The sequence below is a fragment of the Petromyzon marinus genome, chromosome 20 (genome assembly GCF_048934315.1).
Source record: "Petromyzon marinus isolate PM22_M1 ecotype Great Lakes invasive population chromosome 20, UKy_Petmar_22M1.pri1.0, whole genome shotgun sequence".
Lineage (NCBI taxonomy): Eukaryota > Metazoa > Chordata > Hyperoartia > Petromyzontiformes > Petromyzontidae > Petromyzon > Petromyzon marinus.
The window spans coordinates 8,951,455-8,971,417 of NC_133686.1; the positions used below are offsets into that span (position 1 = coordinate 8,951,455).

General features: G+C 45.5%; 1 protein-coding gene across 2 annotated transcripts in view; it reads left to right on the top strand.

Moving 5' to 3' along the window:
* The first annotated feature begins 343 nt into the window (after window positions 1–343).
* Window positions 344–19,963, top strand: part of LOC116944133 (V-set and transmembrane domain-containing protein 2-like protein) — a 36,185-nt gene continuing 16,565 nt past the window's right edge. Inside the window, exons 1-3 of one of the 2 annotated variants that reach the window (XM_032957591.2) lie at window positions 344–1,188; window positions 5,533–5,731; window positions 13,388–13,420. In XM_032957591.2, coding sequence (XP_032813482.2) covers window positions 1,130–1,188; window positions 5,533–5,731; window positions 13,388–13,420 — 291 coding nt within the window. In that variant the 5' untranslated portion in view covers window positions 344–1,129. Of the gene's footprint in view, window positions 1,189–5,528; window positions 5,732–13,387; window positions 13,421–19,963 lie in introns of both variants that reach the window. The other variant, XM_032957590.2, reaches the window with a different exon arrangement.

The window sequence follows — 19,963 nt, forward strand, 5'->3', positions numbered from 1 at the left end:
GCAGAGGGAGGTGCAGAGATGATAAAACGGAGTGAAAGAGAGAGGGGGGGGAGATGAGAAGGGAGTGGGGGCAGCTACAGCAGCAGGATCTGAGCCGGCTCGATGGCTCAGTAGATTCATTCCGCCCCGAGCTCTTCTTGATTAGCGGTGGCTGCGTGACGGATGATACCGCTCTCTGCAGGGCTTATCTTCTGGCGTCGCCCACGACTTTTTGTGCTCACCAAGCTGCATCCACCAGTGCAAACTCCTTGATTATGTATGAGCGGGGCGGCTCGCCTTAGGGGGGGTAGGGGAGGAGGGGGGTTGGTGAGGAGGGGGAGCTCCAGCCAGCAAGAGCGAACGAAGAGCGAGAGAGAGAGCGAGCGAGAGAGAGAGAGCGGTGTAAGAAGAGAGCGAGGAGAGGGAAGGGAGAGAGAGAGAGACGCGGACGATTCAGAGTTGCCGCTACCACCACCACCGTATTCACTGGTGGCTGTGTGTACGTGCCGCCGGTCATGCGTTAAAGGCCGTGCCGGGAGGGCTCTTTCTTTATCCGTGTGTTATCCTGCCGAGCAAGAAATAACACAGCCCTTGTGCTGATCCTATAAATAGAATAATAATAAACCCAGAATAAGAATTCTCGGCGCGTAATGCATCCCCAGTATTATGTTCGCGTTGCTGCGCTGGTCCTTAATTTAGTGAGCTTCCTCCAGCCCTAATCAATTGCTCTATCGTCACAAGCAGACACATGCTGGTTATCGTTGCGCCGCTGTGCTGTTGAGTTCACATTTAAAAATAGAACTCTACTCAACACACACAGACACACGGTCAAGCGGTGTTCCGAACCTCTGGAAGAAACCAGGGATCAAATCGAACATCTTCGGCGCCACGTGTTCGTATTCCTCACCGGCGCAAGCTGCTTGCAATGACGCACTCCGAGATGATGATGGTGGTGGTGGTGGTGGCACGAGACTGCGTGGCTCGGCGCTGCGGGCGGACGAGCCAAGACCTCGTCTAGATCGTGGTGGCCATGCGCACTCTTCTCGCTTGAACGTGGTCGAGTTCGAGGAGAGTCAGACGCGACTCGACGGAGGAGAGAGAGAGACCCCCCCCCCCCACCCTCTCTCTGCACAAATATGCTCGGAACGGGATGCTCTGCGAGCGTCACTGTGGTGGTAGCAGCAGCAGCGATCCTGGCCGTGGCAAAGGGTAAGTTCGCTGTTGCTCGTCCGCTCTGTTACGTGCGCGCTTCGTCGGTGACGATGTTGCGCAATCAGCGCGCAACGTCCGTAAACGTCGCCGCAACTTTACCCCAAACCCCCCCGCAACTCCACGCGCTAGGATTCCGTCAGTCTCTCTTCTGACACGTCGCCCGTTGCGACTTGTGTGTATGCATGTTGAACTTCTTTCGCGCCGTACGCGGCCAACCGTGCCAATCGGAAGTGAGGGGGATTACTTGTGTGCGCACCAGTTGTGGCAATCTTGACGAAGATCCGGCAAACGACGTTTATATTACGATGTGTTTACGCGATAAGGGGGTGAATTTTCTCGGATTCTTAAACCAATCGATGCGAAAAGGCTATCAATCTTGGAATGCATCCCTATAGGAGAGATACGGCGGTGGGAGTCTCTTTAGAAAAAAAAATGTCTATCGTAAAATGTATATGTTTAAACTAATTTAATTAAAATATCACTTGCATAACATCCACATACACGGAGTGTTTGTGGACATACAATAGAAGTAATACGAATGCGCCTCTCTGAACGTCCATAGAGGGATCATGCGTGCGGTTCTTGTGCATTTGGCGCAGAATTCCCAAGCGCTCGTCGTAGTGGTACGTCGCTTGCAGCCTGTGCAGCCTCTGAAGCTGTTTATTTACCCATAACGAGAGGAGAACAGCATCTGGATGAAAGGGCACACAAGAGTGCCGGGGGGGGTGGGGGGGTGGGGGGGGGGGGTTACCTGCGCTCACGTTGCACTCAAAGCGACAGCAGCGGCTGCTGAACGTGTCTCGTTGCAATCAGGAGCCGTCAACGCGCCGCGGTTTGATCCGCGTGTAAAAGTTCGTTCTCTAACGGTGTTTGGTTGCTGCGTGCGCAATTGCGGGGCACGCGATTCCACGCCAGCCAAACGCAGCGGGGAGTCGCGTTTTTCATCGCCAGAGCCCCTTGCTTCCACGACGGGCACATTCAGCGCACGCTTGCAAACTCCAACTCTTCCGTATTCACATTCTCGGGTCTGTCGGTAAAGTCACGTAGATAGGTTCAGAGAAAACTAAAAAAAAAAATTAACAAAAAACTACGACGTTTCGATCGCAACACGAGCAATCGTCATCAGGAGCTTTCCGCTATTTGTTTTTATCCTGATGACGATTGCTTGTGTCGCGATCGAAACGTCGTAGTTTTTTGTTTTACATTGAACCTATCTACGCAACTTCACCGAAAGACCCAAGAATATGAATTCCTGCAGTCACGAAAGCTTTAAGTCAAGTTTCTTCCGAATTTCCTCGTCGTGGCCACGACGATCATGCTACCGTGCAATGTCCGCACGGTAGCATGATCGTGGCCACGCAACCCAGCCCTGTGGACCGTCTAGTGCAGGGGTCTTGCAACAAAAATAACGAGAAGAGACATTTTTTTTTTTGGGGGGGGGGGGGGTGTTTGTTCTAATTTCTGTAACAAACAAAAAAAATACCGCAATATTTCAAAGGGCCGCAATGCAATTGTGATAAATGTCACGAAGCAGTCGTTAAAGAGCCGCATGCGCCAGGTTGCCAACCCCTGGTCTCGTAAACCCACTGCTGTCTGCTTTGTTCAACGGAGGACTGGCAAGACCGCACACGCTCTCTCTCTTTCTCTGTCTCTCTCGTCGTGGCTAGCAGACCTCGATATATTGCCATTGAGATCGTGAACGCAAGAACAGATCCCGCAGTCTATGATTCCAGCGCTGTTCCCATTCACGTGTAAATAAGGAGGAGAGCGTGGGGGGGACGATGGACACATCTGTTGATTGGGACGGGGGAGCGGAGTGGCCCCGGGGAGTCGTGAAGACGCAATCAATGTATGTGGTGGTGGTGGTGGTGGTGGCCGCTCACGCCCTCGTGTGCCGTGCCGGCTTTCATAGGTGCTCGCTAACAGCACTTGCCCCAACAGTTTCTTAAAGTCTGTGCGGGGGAGCGTTGTCTTTGGTGGCCGTGTACGCCTGTTGTGACCGCCGCTTAGGGGTTAGCCGGTCGGTGCGCTGCGAGGTGGCCGGAAGGTGGCAGTGCAGCAAGTTGATTATTGCATTCATCTGTGCGGAGTCTTTGTGTGTGCGCGTGTGCGCATGAGCGGTGGCATGCTCTACGAACCCGGCGACCCAAGTTCGATTCCCGCTCAAGCCCAACACCGGTGACAATTATCAGAACCGGTGCGGGGCCTCTCCTAGGTCGACTCAGCCTCAATTGAGTAGCTAGTGCGATGTGTAAACATTGCCGCTGGGGAGACAAAGACGGCGTGGTGTTGGCCACCCACTACCTCGTGTACCGTACCGGCCTTCATAGGTGCTCGATAACAGCACTTGCCCCAACAGTCTGTTGAGGCTAGACGGGGGGTCTTTGTCCTTGTTACCCACTAATACGCGACGTGCTTGGTTTTATTTGGACACTGGGGTTTCCTCACACGTACCAAACACACTCGTTTAAATTCAGTGGCCAAACATTCCCATGCAAGGCCCTCTTTAACGTGGGTCAAGCGACTTAGTCAGGTTTTCCGGGACGATTATATTGCATGATCAGTGTTACTGTATATGGAATTCTTCATCACTATTCGCCAGAATACACGTGGTCAGGTGTGCAACATCGAGGGAGATTTTCAATATCGTGGTGGGGTTGGTTTCCACTTAAAGTATCTGCAACCCATAGCTGTTTGTCACGTATAGCACAATGAGTAAAACTAGTAAAATCACGGGAAGAAGTCGTAGAAGGAAAGAGTAATTTATAGCACGGTATTTCTTGACACTGTTCTGTTCGGATGCATATGAACTTGCTTGATGGATAGCGCGTAAAATCAACAGCGACAATGTTAGCTGCCACCGCCAGGGGGCGCGGAACAAGAGAGACTCCTGTAGCACTTTCAAGGTGTCGCTCTCTCCCACGGTGGTTGCCTCTCACATCCCCCCCCTCCCGTTTAAGACGGTGGTCTTCATTGCAAAGCCTTTAGTGCGGCCCCAGGCTATACACAAATGTGAATACACCCCACGCCGTGCTGACAAACCCCAATGGTTTCAAATGGTGTTGCGGCCCTAACACTGATGATGTCTTATCGGCGAAAGTTCCCCCCCCCCCCACTGTGAAAATGAGTGACGAACACTCATGTAAGAAGAACTCGTGAGGATACTACCCTAGGTCACCAGTTTAATTTCGGACACCAAATCGCTTTCATAGTCCCTATATGTCGTTACATAATAATCTCTCAAGGCAGTGATTTTTTTTAATATTCCATGTTGACCAGCATTCATACATCAGAACGCTTCGTTAATAAAGCACCAACCAACAGAGCGACATTTCCTGTAAAAGGCCACACTCAGGGAGGTGGATGGGGGGGGGGCTGTATCGGCCACTGAACGGCATGGAGAGTTCCGTCAATCGTAGCTTTGCGAGCAGAGTTCCCTGCTCGCCCACAATTCAGAAAATACCGCGTCATCACACCAGTTGCAAAGCACTCCGCTCGAGAAGACCCATAGACTGATGATGGGCCTTCTATTTGTTGTTATTTTTCACATGAAAGACGAAGTGTTCATTTCTAACTTTGACACATTACTGTAGTGCATTACGCGGTTATCGGGAACGGCCCACGGAAGATCTCACAGAACTAGTTCTGAACTCGCTGCTACATCACACACCCTACTGCGTGTCGGATGGCAGATGCGTGTCGCATGGCAGTCAATCAGCTTTTTTTAAAATATAGATCTTCAGAGCTGGGTTAAGACAATGTAAACAATCGGTATTTTTGATGACTGGGGTATAAATTCATTACACTTGAGAACCCGGATTGATCATGGACAACTGACATAAAAACCCACATCCTAGCAGTGTATTTAAGTTGTAGGGGTTTAATATCGTGTTTTTTTATTCGAACTTGTTGAACTTCCTCGTTGACTGCAGAGAGAAGCAGCAACTCGTGCTGTGCAAAATATGGCACTGTCACTCAATCACAAAGATTACCCCTACAGCCTTGACAGACTGTTGGGGCAAGTGCTCTTAGCGAGCACCTTTGAAGGGCGGCACGACACACGAGGGGGTGGGTGGCCAGCACCACGCCGGACCGCCTTTGTCTCCCTAGTGATGATGTTTATACACCGCGTTTGAGGCCAAGTCGACCTAGGAGAGTCCCAGGATCGGTTCAGATCATCGTCACCGGTGTTGGCCGTGAGCGTAAATCGAACTCGGGCCTGCCAGATCCATAGCGCAGTGCACCGCTCCTCACTGGGTCACTCTCACACACACACACACAGCCACAAACAAGACACGCAGTGGCTGAGAACAGCTGATGGGACGCTTGCGCACCAGGCAGGTTCGTGCAGATCCCGGGAGACATGCGCGCCAGGGAGGGCCAAGACGTGGACCTGACTTGCTCTTACCGGGGAGGAGGCGCGCCTGCCTTCGCCCCCCTCGAGATCCAGTGGTGGTTCCTGGGCTCCGTGCCGGTGTCGGAGTCCACGCAGCAGCAGCAGCAGGAGGAGGAGGAGGAGGAGGCCGTTCACGAGCTCCAGGTGAGCGGGCGACGCATGCACAGACGGAAGTTTGTCTTCATCTCCTCCCACACAGCTTAAAGGACGCGACCTGGGCTTGGCTGTCTTCACTCTAACGCTGTCCTCTGGACAGTCCGGTCCCTTCACCTGATGAAGGCCACTTGTGTTGTGGCCGAAACGCCGTGATTTTTGTTATTTTATTTTTACCTACGTGACTTTACCGAATAGAACCAAAGAGTATGGATCCTTGCAGTCACGAAAGCTTCAAATCTAGAATTGGCGGTGGGAAGTTGGATCTGGCACCGTTTGACATGCAGGGGGTTCATTTCAGACGCAACAGTCCCCAGTGCTGTTCCAGGAATTAGTTCTGCATGCCACATCCACCCTGTTAACATCAGGGGGAGGAGGTCTACTGGACATTTGTGAAAAATGGCTTTATAGCTCATTGGATTCCTCCAGCATTTATAAAGATTCTGATTCGAATAAAGACTGATTCTGTCAACAGGTTTTTATACACGTACCAGCAGTATTACACGCGACGTCTCGTGCATAGTATTTTCGGCATGTCGGGTCAAATAGGAGTATTATGAATAAAGGTGCACTGTACTCTAGTGGCAGTGCCTTACGCCAATAATATAATATGCATTCAAACCCAGCTAGCTAGCAGCGTTCTTACAAATGTCGAGTGAAAGATGAATCCCCGTTTGTGTGTGCACATCGATGTCGGCGAGCCAGTGGACGGCTTCAGAAGTAGCCTGGTGAGTATCTGAAACGCTGCCAGCGGCAATTGAGCGAAAAGTGTTTCCACGTGGACGGTTGATGGCCGTGATTGGTGTGGTGAATAAGAGGGGGTGGGGGTCCCTCTTATGAAGTTGTCGTAACTCCCCCCATCCCACACCTCCGGTGCCCTTCTAAGGTAGCTCAGTCGTAATGACCATCACCCGACCTGCAAATCAAATAAAAAGCGAATTTATTTTGGGCGAATAAAATATTCCGAGGAAGATGTGTGAGTAGAACCCCGCCCCCCCCCCCCCCCCCTTACGCGTTAACTCGTGACCTGTGCACACTGCAGACTGCGTTCAAGGTGAACCATCAATACCGACCCTATCGGTGTGTGGTGGTCTTCAAAGAGCCGCGTGTGCACGCGCGCGCAAGACATCCAGACGCGCTCATGTGTGTACAGGGTGGTCCAGATGTCTTGTGATCCACCATTGAATTATCTAAAACGGAATATATGTATTTTTTTTTAAGTAAGGTTTATTTAAAATAGAAATGAATATGCAAAGGAAACAAATTTAGGGGTCAATTAATTATGGGTGGGGGGGGGGCGGTCACAAGACATCTGCACCACCCCTGTAGATCATTTGCATAAATGATCAGACAATGATGTCGGCATATCTTGCCCGTAGGTTTATATCGACGCCCGCGTCCACGCATGTCCGTGCCTGTGACATCCTTACTCGGTGCTTAACCCCGTTCTGCTTCGTGCTTACACCATACGAATTGGCCACGATGGCTGGCTTTGGCTTTGGATCAAAGTTACCACAGAAACCAATCAAATTAAGATGGATTGCCGTGTTAAAGTATTTTGCATAACTTGGAAATACAAGTAATGAGTTTCAAATGTGTATTGAGTCGACTAAAAGTGTATTCACTTACGATGAGTTGCTGATGCAGATGGCAATGTATAATACAGCGCGCTCGGTGAATACTAAGAGGGATGTTCGTACAGCGATAATGGTGCGGGTTGTTAAAAAAAAAACTAAATGTGCACGGCTGTTACCGAATGAAAAATTGAAAGAAAGCGGTTTCCGGTTTGGCGCGCATATAGAAATGTCGAGCAAAAAACATGATCATTTAGCCAGAGGCGGAGTGTGACTTCTGTGTTTGGGGGAGTGGGGAAGGGGTTGGTCGCTTTGTCCCCTACCGATATGGATCGCGGGCGCTTATAATTCATTTTTTTTTAAAAATACTTGTAATATTAATTGTAAAACTACTTTAAATAAATGTACGCCTTAATAAAGGTGTCACAAACTTGCGCCTGTTGCATTTAGCTGATACAACCAACAGGAGGTTCCGTGGTGCTGTGGCTTTTTACAACAACCATTGACCTGCGATCCGATGGCCCCTGGTTCGAATTAATGTCCCCGAGAGGCAGTTCAACCAACGGGGGAATGTCGCTTAGGACCACTCTGACGCGTTACTGCACGTGGCGCAGCGCGTGCCATCCATTAAACGGTAATAGATTGTGAAAATGGTTACCGGTTATAAGCCCTGATCATAATACTCATTATCATTGGGATTTCAGTATACATTTTGGTGTAAATACAATCGATTCTAACGTAGCTGCTGCATATCTTTACAATACGAGATGACACAAAGTGAAGGATAGCTGGTATAACCACCACCGTGGGCAGAGAGGACACACAACAGCCAGCATCAGCGCGTGACATGTAAAACTTATTGGGGCCGTACAACTGAAACTATGGACCATGTAGTAAACTAACTGTACAGTACTGCAGTCCCTAAATGGAGGAGCGGCAAAACTACACGAACTATATCACGGCTATCAAGACCACGACATTGGAATTCAGTTCCTATAACATATTGCCATAAGCAATAATATAACGTCAAAAACAAACATGTTTCGGTGCATCGACCTCATGGATTCCCAGAACCAACATTATCAAGCAGAGTTTGTTTACGCAAGTTAACTCTCAAGCATTTTATATCTTATGGGTCGCATCATCAATGCCAATCTTGTTAAACAACTGCTTCAGGGGTTACCAGACGTGATTAGCAGGACCACCCACAATATTGGGCATAAGTGCTATGTACACATCCTGGCTTGTTAAACGCGTTTGTTTTTCGTTCACAGACACAAGGACGATGCAGACAAACACACACAAGCTGTTTGGTTTGAAATGTATTCATTTCGTACGTGCTGGTACTGTTTATGTTTTTGTTACCGTGGTCATTGTCTCAGTCACTGATGGCCTCCGAGTTCTCGCTTGCGCGGGTTATGACCTCAAGATAACACGCCTCTGGGCTATGGCGGTCGCAGAGGTTTTTAATATTGTGTTGTTTTATTGCGACGCCAGAATATTGCGTATTCTTTTGTAGTTCCCTCTGCTTGAAAACAACAACAAAAAACCTTATCCCCGTACGCACCCCCGACGAGCGAGACGGGCGGCAGGTAGCAGGCGGTGGGTCATTGCAGAGAATAAGGCGCCTCTGTGCGTGTGCCCGTGTCACTTAACGCACACGTCAGCTAAGGTAGACCTCTCACACATAGGCACGCGCCTCAGTTGGGTCTCGTCTGCAAGCGTGATGGCCGTGCCTCGTCCCACTGTGTCTAGCCCACAGCTCTCGTCCGCAGCTATCTCGTTGGCTGCTTAAGTGGCTGTGCAAAACAAAGGTTCAGCCGCGTGGTACTGTAAGGGCAAGTGCTTGGTTTTTAGCGAGCACCTGGTGTGGACAGATGTGCCAAGTGCCACTATCGATGCTTAGAGACATCGCATCAGGTGCTTCTCATTTAAGGCTGAGTAGACCTAGGACAGCTCCAGGACTGGTTCGTATAATCGCCACTGATGTTAGCCGTGGTCGTGCACTGGAACAATGGCTCGGAGTGCAGTGCGCTAACTGCGGTGCCACCATTCCCCAAATAGTTCAATGGACACATGTGCGCACGCAAACAGCAGTCCACATTCACCACTAAGTGTGGTGACGGCACAACGGCGCTTGTGCCAGGCTAGGAGCACCAAGAGGCCGCGTGTAAAGTGGCGAAGGATCGTGGGCAGAGTTGGTAAGACAGGACTTAGCAGATATGGCGGTAACTATTAATCGATTACTTAATAACGATGTTTATTGAAGTGTAATCATCAAGGGTTTTTCAATCCATGTGTTTTATGACGTGTCCCCTTCCAGCCACTTGAGGCCGATAAATTCACCATAATGTAAAAAAGAATTGATTATGAAATCATATTAAATCCTGATTCGTACCACAACAACCATACAGATTACTGGGGCAAGTGTAGTGAGCGAGTACCTATTACATACAGTAATACTGGCAACCCATACCATGCACACATATACTAAAGGGACAGTATAGTTTGATTTGACTTGCTAATATGGATAGAAATGTATTATAAAACTGTCTAACAATACATACCGACAGTGAGGGAAAAAAGTATTTGATCCCCTGCTGATTTTGTACGTTTGCCCACTGACAAAGAAATGATCAGTCTATCATTTTAATGGTAGGTTTATTTGAACAGTGAGAGACAGAATAACAACAACAAAATCCAGATAAACGCATGTCAAAAATGTAATAAATTGATTTGCATTTTAATGAGGAAAATAAGTATTTGACCCCTCTGCAAAACATGACTTAGTACTTGGTGGCAAAACCCTTGTTGGCAATCAAAGAGGTCAGACATTTCTTGTAGTTGGCCACCAGGTTTGTACACATCTCAGGAGGGATTTTGTCCCACTCTTTGCAGATCTTCTCCAAGTCATTAAGGTTTCGAGGCTGACGTTTGGCAGCTCGAACCTTCAGCTCCCTCCACAGATTTTCTATGGGATTAAGGTCTGGAGACTGGCTAGGCCACTCCAGGACCTTAATGTGCTTCTTCTTGAGCCACTCCTTTGTTGCATTGGCCGGGTGTTTTGGGTCATTGTCATGCTGGGATACCCATCCACAACCCATTTTCAATGCCCTGGCTGAGGGAAGGAGGTTCTCACCCACGATTTGACGGTACATGGCCCCGTCCATCGTCCCTTTGATTCGGTGAAGTTGTCCTGTCCCCTTAGCAGAAAAACACCCCCAAAGAATAATGTTTCCACCTCCATGTTTGACGGTGGGGATGGTGTTCTTGGGGTCATAGGCAGCATTCCGCCTCCTCCAAACACGGCGAGTTGAGTTGTTGCCAAAGAGCTACATTTTGGTCTCATCTAACCACAACACTTTCAGACGGGCATGTATATGTGCTTTCTTGAGCAGGGGGACCTTGCGGGCGCTGCAGGATTTCAGTCCTTCACGGCGTAGTGTGTTACCAATTGTTTTCTTGGTGACTATGGTCCCAGCTGCCTTGAGATCATTGACAAGATCCTCCCGTGTAGTTCTGGGCTGATTCCTCACCGTTCTCATGATCATTGAAACTCCACGAGGTGAGATCTTGCATGGAGCTCCAGGCCGAGGGAGATTGACAGTTCTTTTGTGTTTCTTCCATTTGCGAATAAATCGCACCAACTGTTGTCACTTTCTCACGAAGCTGCTTGGCAATGGTCGTGTAGCCCATTACAGCCTTGTGTAGGTCTACAATCTTGTCCCTGACATCCTTGGAGAGCTCTTTGGTCTTGGCCACGGTGGAGAGTTTGGAATCTGATTGATTGATTGCTTCTGTGGACAGGTGTCTTTTATACAGCTGAGATTAGGAGCACTCCGTTTAAGAGTGTGCTCCTAATCTCAGCTCCTTACCTGTATAAAAGACACCTGGGAGCTAGAAATCTTTATGATTGAGAGGGGTTCAAATACTTATTTCCCTCATTAAAATGCAAATCAATTCATTACATTTTTGACATGCGTTTTTCTGGATTTTGTTGTTGTTATTCTGTCTCTCACTCTTCAAATAAACCTACCATTAAAATTATAGACTGATCATTTCTTTGTCAATGGGCAAACGTACAAAATCAGCAGGGGATCAAATACTTTTTTTCCCTCACTGTACATGCCCGTCTGAAGTTTGCCAATGAACATCTGAATGATTCAGAGGACAACTGGGTGAAAGTGTTGTGGTCAGATGGGACCAAAATGGAGCTCTTTGGCATCAACTCAACTCGCCGTGTTTGGAGAAGGAGGAATGCTGCCTATGACCCCAAGAACACCATCCCCACCGTCAAACATGGAGGTGGAAACATTATGCTTTGGGGGTGTTTTTCTGCTAAGGGGACAGGACAACTTCACCGCATCAAAGGGACGATGGACTGGGCCATATACCTCCTTCCCTCAGCCAGGGCATTGAAAATGGGTCGTGGATGGGTATTCCAGCATGACAATGACCCAAAACACACGGCCAAGGCAACACAAAGTGGCTCAAGAAGAAGAACATTAAGGTCCTGGAGTGGCCTAGCCAGTCTCCAGACCTTAATCCCATAAAACAATCTGTGGAGGGAGCTGAAGGTTCGAGTTGCCAAACGTCAACCTCGAAACCTTAACGACTTGGAGAAAATCTGCAAAGAGGAGTGGGACAAAATCCCTCCTAAGATGTGTGCAAACCTGGTGGCCAACTACAAGAAACGTCTGACCTCTGTGATTGCCAACAAGGGTTTTGCCACCAAGTACTAAGTCATGTTTTGCAGAGGGGTCAAATACTTATTTCCCTCATTAAAATGCAAATCAATTTATAACATTTTTGACATGCGTTTTTCTGGATTTTTTTGTTGTTATTCTGTCTATCACTGTTAAAATAAACCTACCATTAAAATGATAGACTGATCATTTCTTTGTCAGTGCGCAAACGTACAAAATCAGCAGGGGATCAAATACTTTTTCCCTCACTGTAATTCATATATCATAGGCGCAATGCATACTCATGAGTACCACAGAGCTAATAGACGTACTAACAGAAGCAATTCGTCCTTTGAGATGGAAGCCATATATACACAATACATATACGATCTGCATTGTTGCATATGCGCAGGACAATTCATACTTACAAGATGTAAGGTTTGTTTTAAATTCAGCAATACAGTCATTTGCTGAAGCTGCAACTTTTCATTGCACACACACACACATGCTACATCCATAATTAGTGTAATTACAAACCCAGTTTTATGATAATCCTTGGTAGTGCTCAACCACTATTTGCTCAGACGCTTCTGTAATACCAGTTGTTAGAATTTGATAGTGCATGCTCATGCTTTAAATGGCTGATTATATTGTACAAAAATAGCATTACATCTTGTACACATCTCTCCCAGTTCTTTCAAAGACGTGCTACAAGTTAGCGTTTGTTATTAAGCAGTAATGTATGAGACGGTTGTTATTCATTCGCCTTGTGGGTTTTTAATTGGTGCCGTTTTAAATATATGTTAAAAGGAACTTGTTTTAATTGAATGTCCAGTGTGAGCCGAAGGCAAATTCTTAACAAATGGGCTAATAGAAACAATGTTATGGAGCCCAGGTGGATTGTGTAAATGTACCTCTTTAGCTGGTTGCATGAAAGCAAATGCATTCCTTTAAGCCCAGATAAATGTCCTGTTCAAAAAACCCACACTCAACACCTTCCACCCCTCAAGGTGAACTGGTGTTTAATATATGGACACATCCATATACTTATCTCTCTTGGGATTGCCTTGTGTTTTCATACGAAACCAATTTGCATAGTCTTGAGATTACTTTTGCTTTGTGTGGGTTTTCTTTTTTTTAATCGGTCGTTTTGGAACGCGCAACACGAAGCGCTGCAGTGTCCGTCGCTGAAAACGTGAAAACCACCGCACCGGTTAAACATTAATGCAACGATATACATCGACTAGCAATGTAATTTCAATGCATCTTGAGTGCGATTGCATGGAACGGCGGCGACGACGGTGTAAACGCATTACCCGAACAGTCATTACTTGTTGCATTATCTGTTCGTTCAAAAAAATGACACGAATCTCTGTTCACATTGACAGGGTGGCTTCAGTCAAGAGCCTACAAAAATAAGTGTAAGTATGCACATGCATCTGTCACTTGCTTCAGTCTCTTGAAAACAGACGGCTCAGCGGTAATTTAGTGGATGTGTCTGGCGCAGCGCATTCTGATGTCTTTGAGTTCCCCTAATGAGCTGTCATGAGTGTTAGCTGCTGCTACCTTTTATCCTAACGCAATAAAAAAGGACAGCTGGGCCGTCTCTCTGACAAGTTGAATTGGCACTTAATCAGGAATTCATGATATCAGCAATTTCCATTTCATGATGTCAAGGAATAAATTACGAAAGTGAAGGGATTTTCCTTTTTGTGTGTTGTATCAATCTGCTGATATCAATATTAAGATAGCCGGATATATGATATACGGGTACACGTCAAGGTGATTTAATTTATTCATAGTATTTTCATGTATTCCGTAACATTTTTACATATTTGTGGCAACTTGCACATCGTACATTTTTCTCATTTCATTATATATATTTTTTACCCATTTGTGTCCAAGTCATTTTCCATCAATATATACTTTATATAAACACATTTAATCAAGAAAACTAAATTATGGCCATATTTGGGCAGAATTCACATAGATGAACATTCAGTCAAACCTCTCCTCCAGAAATTAAAGCTCTTGTTTTTTTTTCTACTTGATTTGTAGTTTCTAGCACATCTATATCGTAATTATGGTAAAAAGCAAGTAATTTTCGCGAGTGTTATGCAAAAAGATAATGTGTTAACATGCGTTGTCATTTCTTCAAGTGTGGCATATGAATGGTCTGCTTTAGGGATCTGCTTCGGATTCCTCCACTAGATTATGAATCTAAATCGTGTGTTATGGTTTCCTCTTTGGGTGGCCTCCATTCAGCAGTGGATTGCTCATGATTGTTGTTGATGATGATGACAAAGGCCGGTATTTAAAGTAATACAAGTGACAATTACGTGATAGAATAGTGTAGTTACACATCTTATACCACATGTTAGAGCATCCCTCATGCTTGTGACTCACATTTTAATCCTCAACCAGTTACAGACACCTTAAAATATCGAGTACATTACCTATTGTTAACCCCTCCCTCCCCCCCAAAAAATAACCTTATTTAAACAATTATTCTTATGGGCACAAGCGAAGCATTATCATTAGTGGAAGAATGGATTTTCATAACTCAACACATCATAACATGCCCACTACCTCCTGCCCTCTCCTATTGTAATCACGTATCCACTTAACCACCTGTTCTACCGAGCCCCTGTTTGAGTGGATAATTTCATTATGGAGCTCAATGCAGGTGAAATACTCCGGGTCCCACGCCCTCTTATTAAGTGCAGCAATTTAATTAATCCCATGACCCCCCCCCCCCCCCCAACAACACTGCCTTCACTCCCAATACCGCAATACTCTTAAGAAGCAACGTTTGATCTGCGACACCTCGATGTGTCGAGGTTGCTGACTTGCAGGGTACAGGAACCCTGCCGCTCCGTGTTACCAGTGCAGCGAGATGGCCTTGTCTGCCTTCAATGCAGCCCGGATTGATCTCCACCGACAATGAACCAAGTGAATAAGTAGACCGATTCGCACAGTTGGCTACGTACGGTGCGAAAGAAGTTCAACGTACATACTAGACAATATACACCCTTCCCATATCTGTCCCTCCATGCAAAAAGCAAACATAAAAGTATTTATTCTACACGTACTATCAGACACATTGCCTTCTGGGAGGGATTTTTATTTTATGTTTTTAAAACAACATTGGTTCTACACGAGCAAATTCTGGGCCGGTTTTGACAATGGGAGTCAGGCTTTCTTGAACCAATGCTGGTGAACTGCCAGATGGACAATTGGGGAAAATCTCTTTGCCAGGCAGTGCAGGAACAAGGCTGGGCAGTCTGACAGGCCAATTTGGTACACCCCTCCTGAATGCCATACACTTGCGAAAGTCATGGCGCTTCAGCAAGAAAATCCACGCAATATAAACTGATGCTTAGGGTTGCCAACTCTGACGTACAAAAAGAGGAGATATCAATAGGAAGAATAATCTTTCTCAGTGCCGGAAGATAACAGAACTACATGTAAATGCAATGTCTTGAGTGGTGTAGTATTATGCAACTGACAATAACTGAGACTGTTAATGCCACTAGGCAAACATATACATTTCCCGCGACATCTAACTGACAACGAGGGTGATTCTGGGAAACCAGGGCGGGTGGCAGCCCTACTCTTGGTGTGCGTTCATAAATCTCCAAACGCTGCCAACTCATTGCACCCATCATCACGATCATCCTCATGTATTACTTATCCCACTAAGCCTCCCGTGCAGTCGGTCTCGTTGTGCCAGAACAGAGGGGTGAGAGATTAACAATATAATCACTCGGAAGGGTAAAGCAACTGCGGGCCAAATATGATCGGTGAATCCATCATCCGACTCCATCGACTCCCTCCAGTGTATTTAGGAATATTTAAGACTCTCTGAAAGACTTCAATATTAACCAAAAAGCTAGTCGACCAACACATTGAGATCTTCCTTTCCAATAAGTGACAAAGAAGAAGAAAACATATATTATTTCAATTAACCTGTGATATGGTTAAGTGGAATCTGTATATAAATACATTTTACATCAGCACGGTTCTGATATAAGCCACGCATGGTGAGAAAGGCGAAGAGAAAATTCGGATACAAGCACACTACTTCAGATATAAGTACGGCCGGTCTTACTCCGCATGCACAAATAACACAAACTCAACAGCTGTCTGTAACACTGCCCTAATAGAAATATATAATAGGCGAAATTTCAGGCAATGCCACTTTAGAGCAGAGAGACTCCCAAGGGTCCTGCTTATATCCAGTTTCAACTGTGCCTCGTATGGCTCAGGTTGCTAGCCTGGCCTACATATTAAACACATTATTGCAGTTCAAAGTATCGGCTCATCACAGAGTGTGGTGTGCAAACACCGGTCTAATGAGGCAGCTGAACAGGTGTGATCCACTAGAGGTGTATACACGAGAGTGTTTCCGACAGCCTAGGAGGAACAATCACAATTGTTGCTAGAATGTTCGAAGTCCTAGACTCATGAGCGAATGCAGATTCCCCATAAAACCCCAGTTTAAGGTTGGTTGTTGTCAATATTTCGTGCGAAAATCCACATAGCGGCTTAGCTGTGATTTGGGGGGGGGGGCAATTAAACTCTGAAGCCACAACAAGTTGATGGGTTTTATAACGTTGGTTACTCACGTGTACTAAAGGGTCCTGTTACATGTAGTCTCTTCGGCAATAGTCTCTGTTATTTGATGTTTTCTCCACGTTATCTGATGTAAATAGCTGTTCATGTACAGCATCGAAAGTTGCTTCTAGTCTTAAGATGTGATATAAATTCACACGTTTATGTTTATTATGTGGGGTTATTGTTCTTGTAAAAGAAATAATTAAAGACACTTTGGCGCATCAATCTGTGGCCAAAATGAGTCCCGCTCCTTTTAAGACATAACTTGCATTTTTTCCCCTGATACTTTCTCAATTTAGCACGCGAAATATAGTTTCTGTATATATATTTTTACGCGTCAAAAAGTGTTTAGTCGTTTTTGGATAAAAAAAACCACGCGTTTATATTTAGCGCCTAGTTTGGTGAAATAAAAAAATGGCTTCACCAGTTTGGTCAAAATCAGCCATGGTTCCTTCTCGCCATGCATCCTGCCCAATCGCAATCACGTCCTTGTGATGCCTCCGATCTGTATTTGTTCCGTGACCCACGTATCCCCTCGTTCCCTCTCTCAGTGTCATTCTTCCAAGCGGGCGTCTCTTCATGCTTCTTTGCGCACGTTTCGAGGTTTCGCTCCGTTTGCTCTTTGTTCGTGTCCACGTTTCTGAATCGGCGACAGTAACGTAGCCTTCGACGATTCAACAAACAAACAATAACTCATTCTTCAGGCACGTTGGTATCTTGCTTTTCATATTTAAATTAAGTTTTCCAAAAGTAGTCCATCCTGACACCATTTATCTCTTTATTTTGTCATTTTGATTATGGGCGGAGTTGCGGGGGGGAGGGGGGGTTATCACGGGGGAGCTCTGCCCCCCCCCAAACTGGACACTTAATTAATTTATTTTCAGTAGTTTCGTATTAACATTAAAAACAAATTAATTCATTATATGCACACGCGATTCCTAATGTGAGGAACAAAGCGAACCCCTACGCCCCCCCCCCCAACCCACGCAAATATAGAAGTCAATCTGCCTATGGTTTTTATCCTAACAAGCTTTCAATTACTTTCTAACATATAGGCATTTCATCGTGTCCTGTAATCCAATTTCAAAATAACATTCAAATTATAACAATTATCAGAATCAGAATCTTTATTTTTCCTGGAGAAATCCAATGAACTACGAAACTCTTTTTTAACAGATGTCCGGTAGGATGCGTGCCGCAAACTTGCGTAACATTACGTATTCAAATTCGCTAGGTAGGTTCATAAAGACTAGGCTACTTTTGCTGAATATATATGATAAAGAAAAACCTGGCTTCTTTTTTTCACAATCACGAATCTCAATTCACTTTGAACACCAGCAGTACGCTTTCTGAATTCCGTGCTAGCTGAAATTGCTTGTTGCTCGCAGGACACGAAAAGTTCGAATTGATTTGAGAGCGTGGTGATGGTGCACGCTCGGCAGTAAGAAGGGGAACCTCCTGTTTTTATCTTTCTTTTTTACAGCTTTCTATCGATTCAATATCAGATAAGTTTAAAGAAAAAATATGAAAAGTTAATTAATAAATAACAACATGTGTTTTTTTCATGTATCTGAGAGCAAAGGAATATCTTGATGGCCTATTTTTACAGACTGGCCTTCTTCTTCAGAAAATATTGAGAAATATAAAGGGATAATCTTAAAGAGTCTTGATAAATGAGGTTTTAGTGGCCGGTGATGCCAGATGATGAATTCACTGAGGTGCAATTCATTCTCAGAATTTGAACCGTTTTTTTTTATACATTCCAGGAGGCAATAAATAGATTGTCTGACTGATGTGTAATGCGCTTAATAATTGCTTGAAAAGTAATTTTGTGTGGTTTAATATTGTTCCAATACAGTATGCGAATGTGAATAGGCATTTTGCAAATGGACAGCTCAGTAAGTGTACCCTTCATTCCTATGATTGTGAATGGGGCTCTGTGAAATGCTGAAGGCTGTTTTTAAACACATTCCGTTTCATCTCCACTATACACCTTCATAGCAAACCCATTACTATGGTTACTCGTGAGATTTCTGAATTAAAGGTTAGGCTCATTATGTACCGGGGCAAGTGGCAACCAATACAGGATAATGTTTGGCTATTTTTTTTCCCAAGGACGGAATTCCAATCACTCTCTTGCCGGCACTATTACACCGCATTCCGCATTCAAATGAGGGCAAGTGTCAACTCCAATTAAATCCAATTGCACACAGGAAAAAAGGCCATTGTGCTGTTATGGGAATCTTCAATTCCACAAATCCACTCTTTTCCTATTTGTGCAATTAGATTTTGTAGTTGTCAGCATCGGGTCTGTAATGCAGATCGCTTGAAGGCCATTTGGGAAACGTCAGTAACATCTGTACACCCTACGTTTCTAGGTTGATATTCGTATGCATCTCTGTTGCTGCAAGACCCCCAATTCCATTGTTGTACCAAATTGGTGCTTATCTGGTCTGTTTTTTTTTTACATTACGTTCTCTCTTTCTCCACCAACTGTGACAATGGCCTCAGTTAGAGAGGGAGAATCCATTATATTATTGTAGCGGAGATCAGCCAAGGAACAGCACCTGACAGAAACTACTTCCCAGTGTCTCATACACCATCCAGAATGTACTTATCTGCTAAAGAGCTACGTATTGCATTGGTGTCTTAATTTTACTCAATTTGGGGGTGGCCAATTAGCTTGTCATCTCGTCGGATTTTGGCAGCACATTGATTTGAATTCCACTCTTGTCTTTCAATGACGAGGCATTATCAAAAGTGCATACTCTTCACTTAATGTGAAGGATTGTAGTAAGCCCATGTGACAGAGTAAAGCATTGTGAATTCGTGACAAAGATACCATTTGTATTTTGCCTGGAACTTTATGAAACCAAATTCTGCTACAAATTTATGATCATGCCTTTATTTTATCCAGGACAGGTTCACTGAATATCAAGATACTCAAGACTCAATTTCAGGAGTGCCCTGTACTGAAATGATAGGCTAATTCTATTATTGTGTTTAGCATGTGGAAAGAAACTGGAATGCCAGGTGATAACGCTTAATACTTTGCACTGGCAGATTCAATACAAAGATACGATTAAACAAGTTATTTATTCTATTTTACCAGGTAAGGCCCACTGAGCTACATAGCTCTGTTCAGAAGCGACCTGGCCACGAACGATAGCTCAACGAAGTGGTTTACCATGTGGAAAAACCAGAGAACCCGGAGAAAAACCCACGCGACCATGGGGAGAACATGCAAATTCAAAATATACGTAGTCAGGGTCGGGTTCGAACCCACAACCTCGTGTATACCAGGCAAGGTAGTAAACATACTACCACCGTGGCACCCCATACATTCA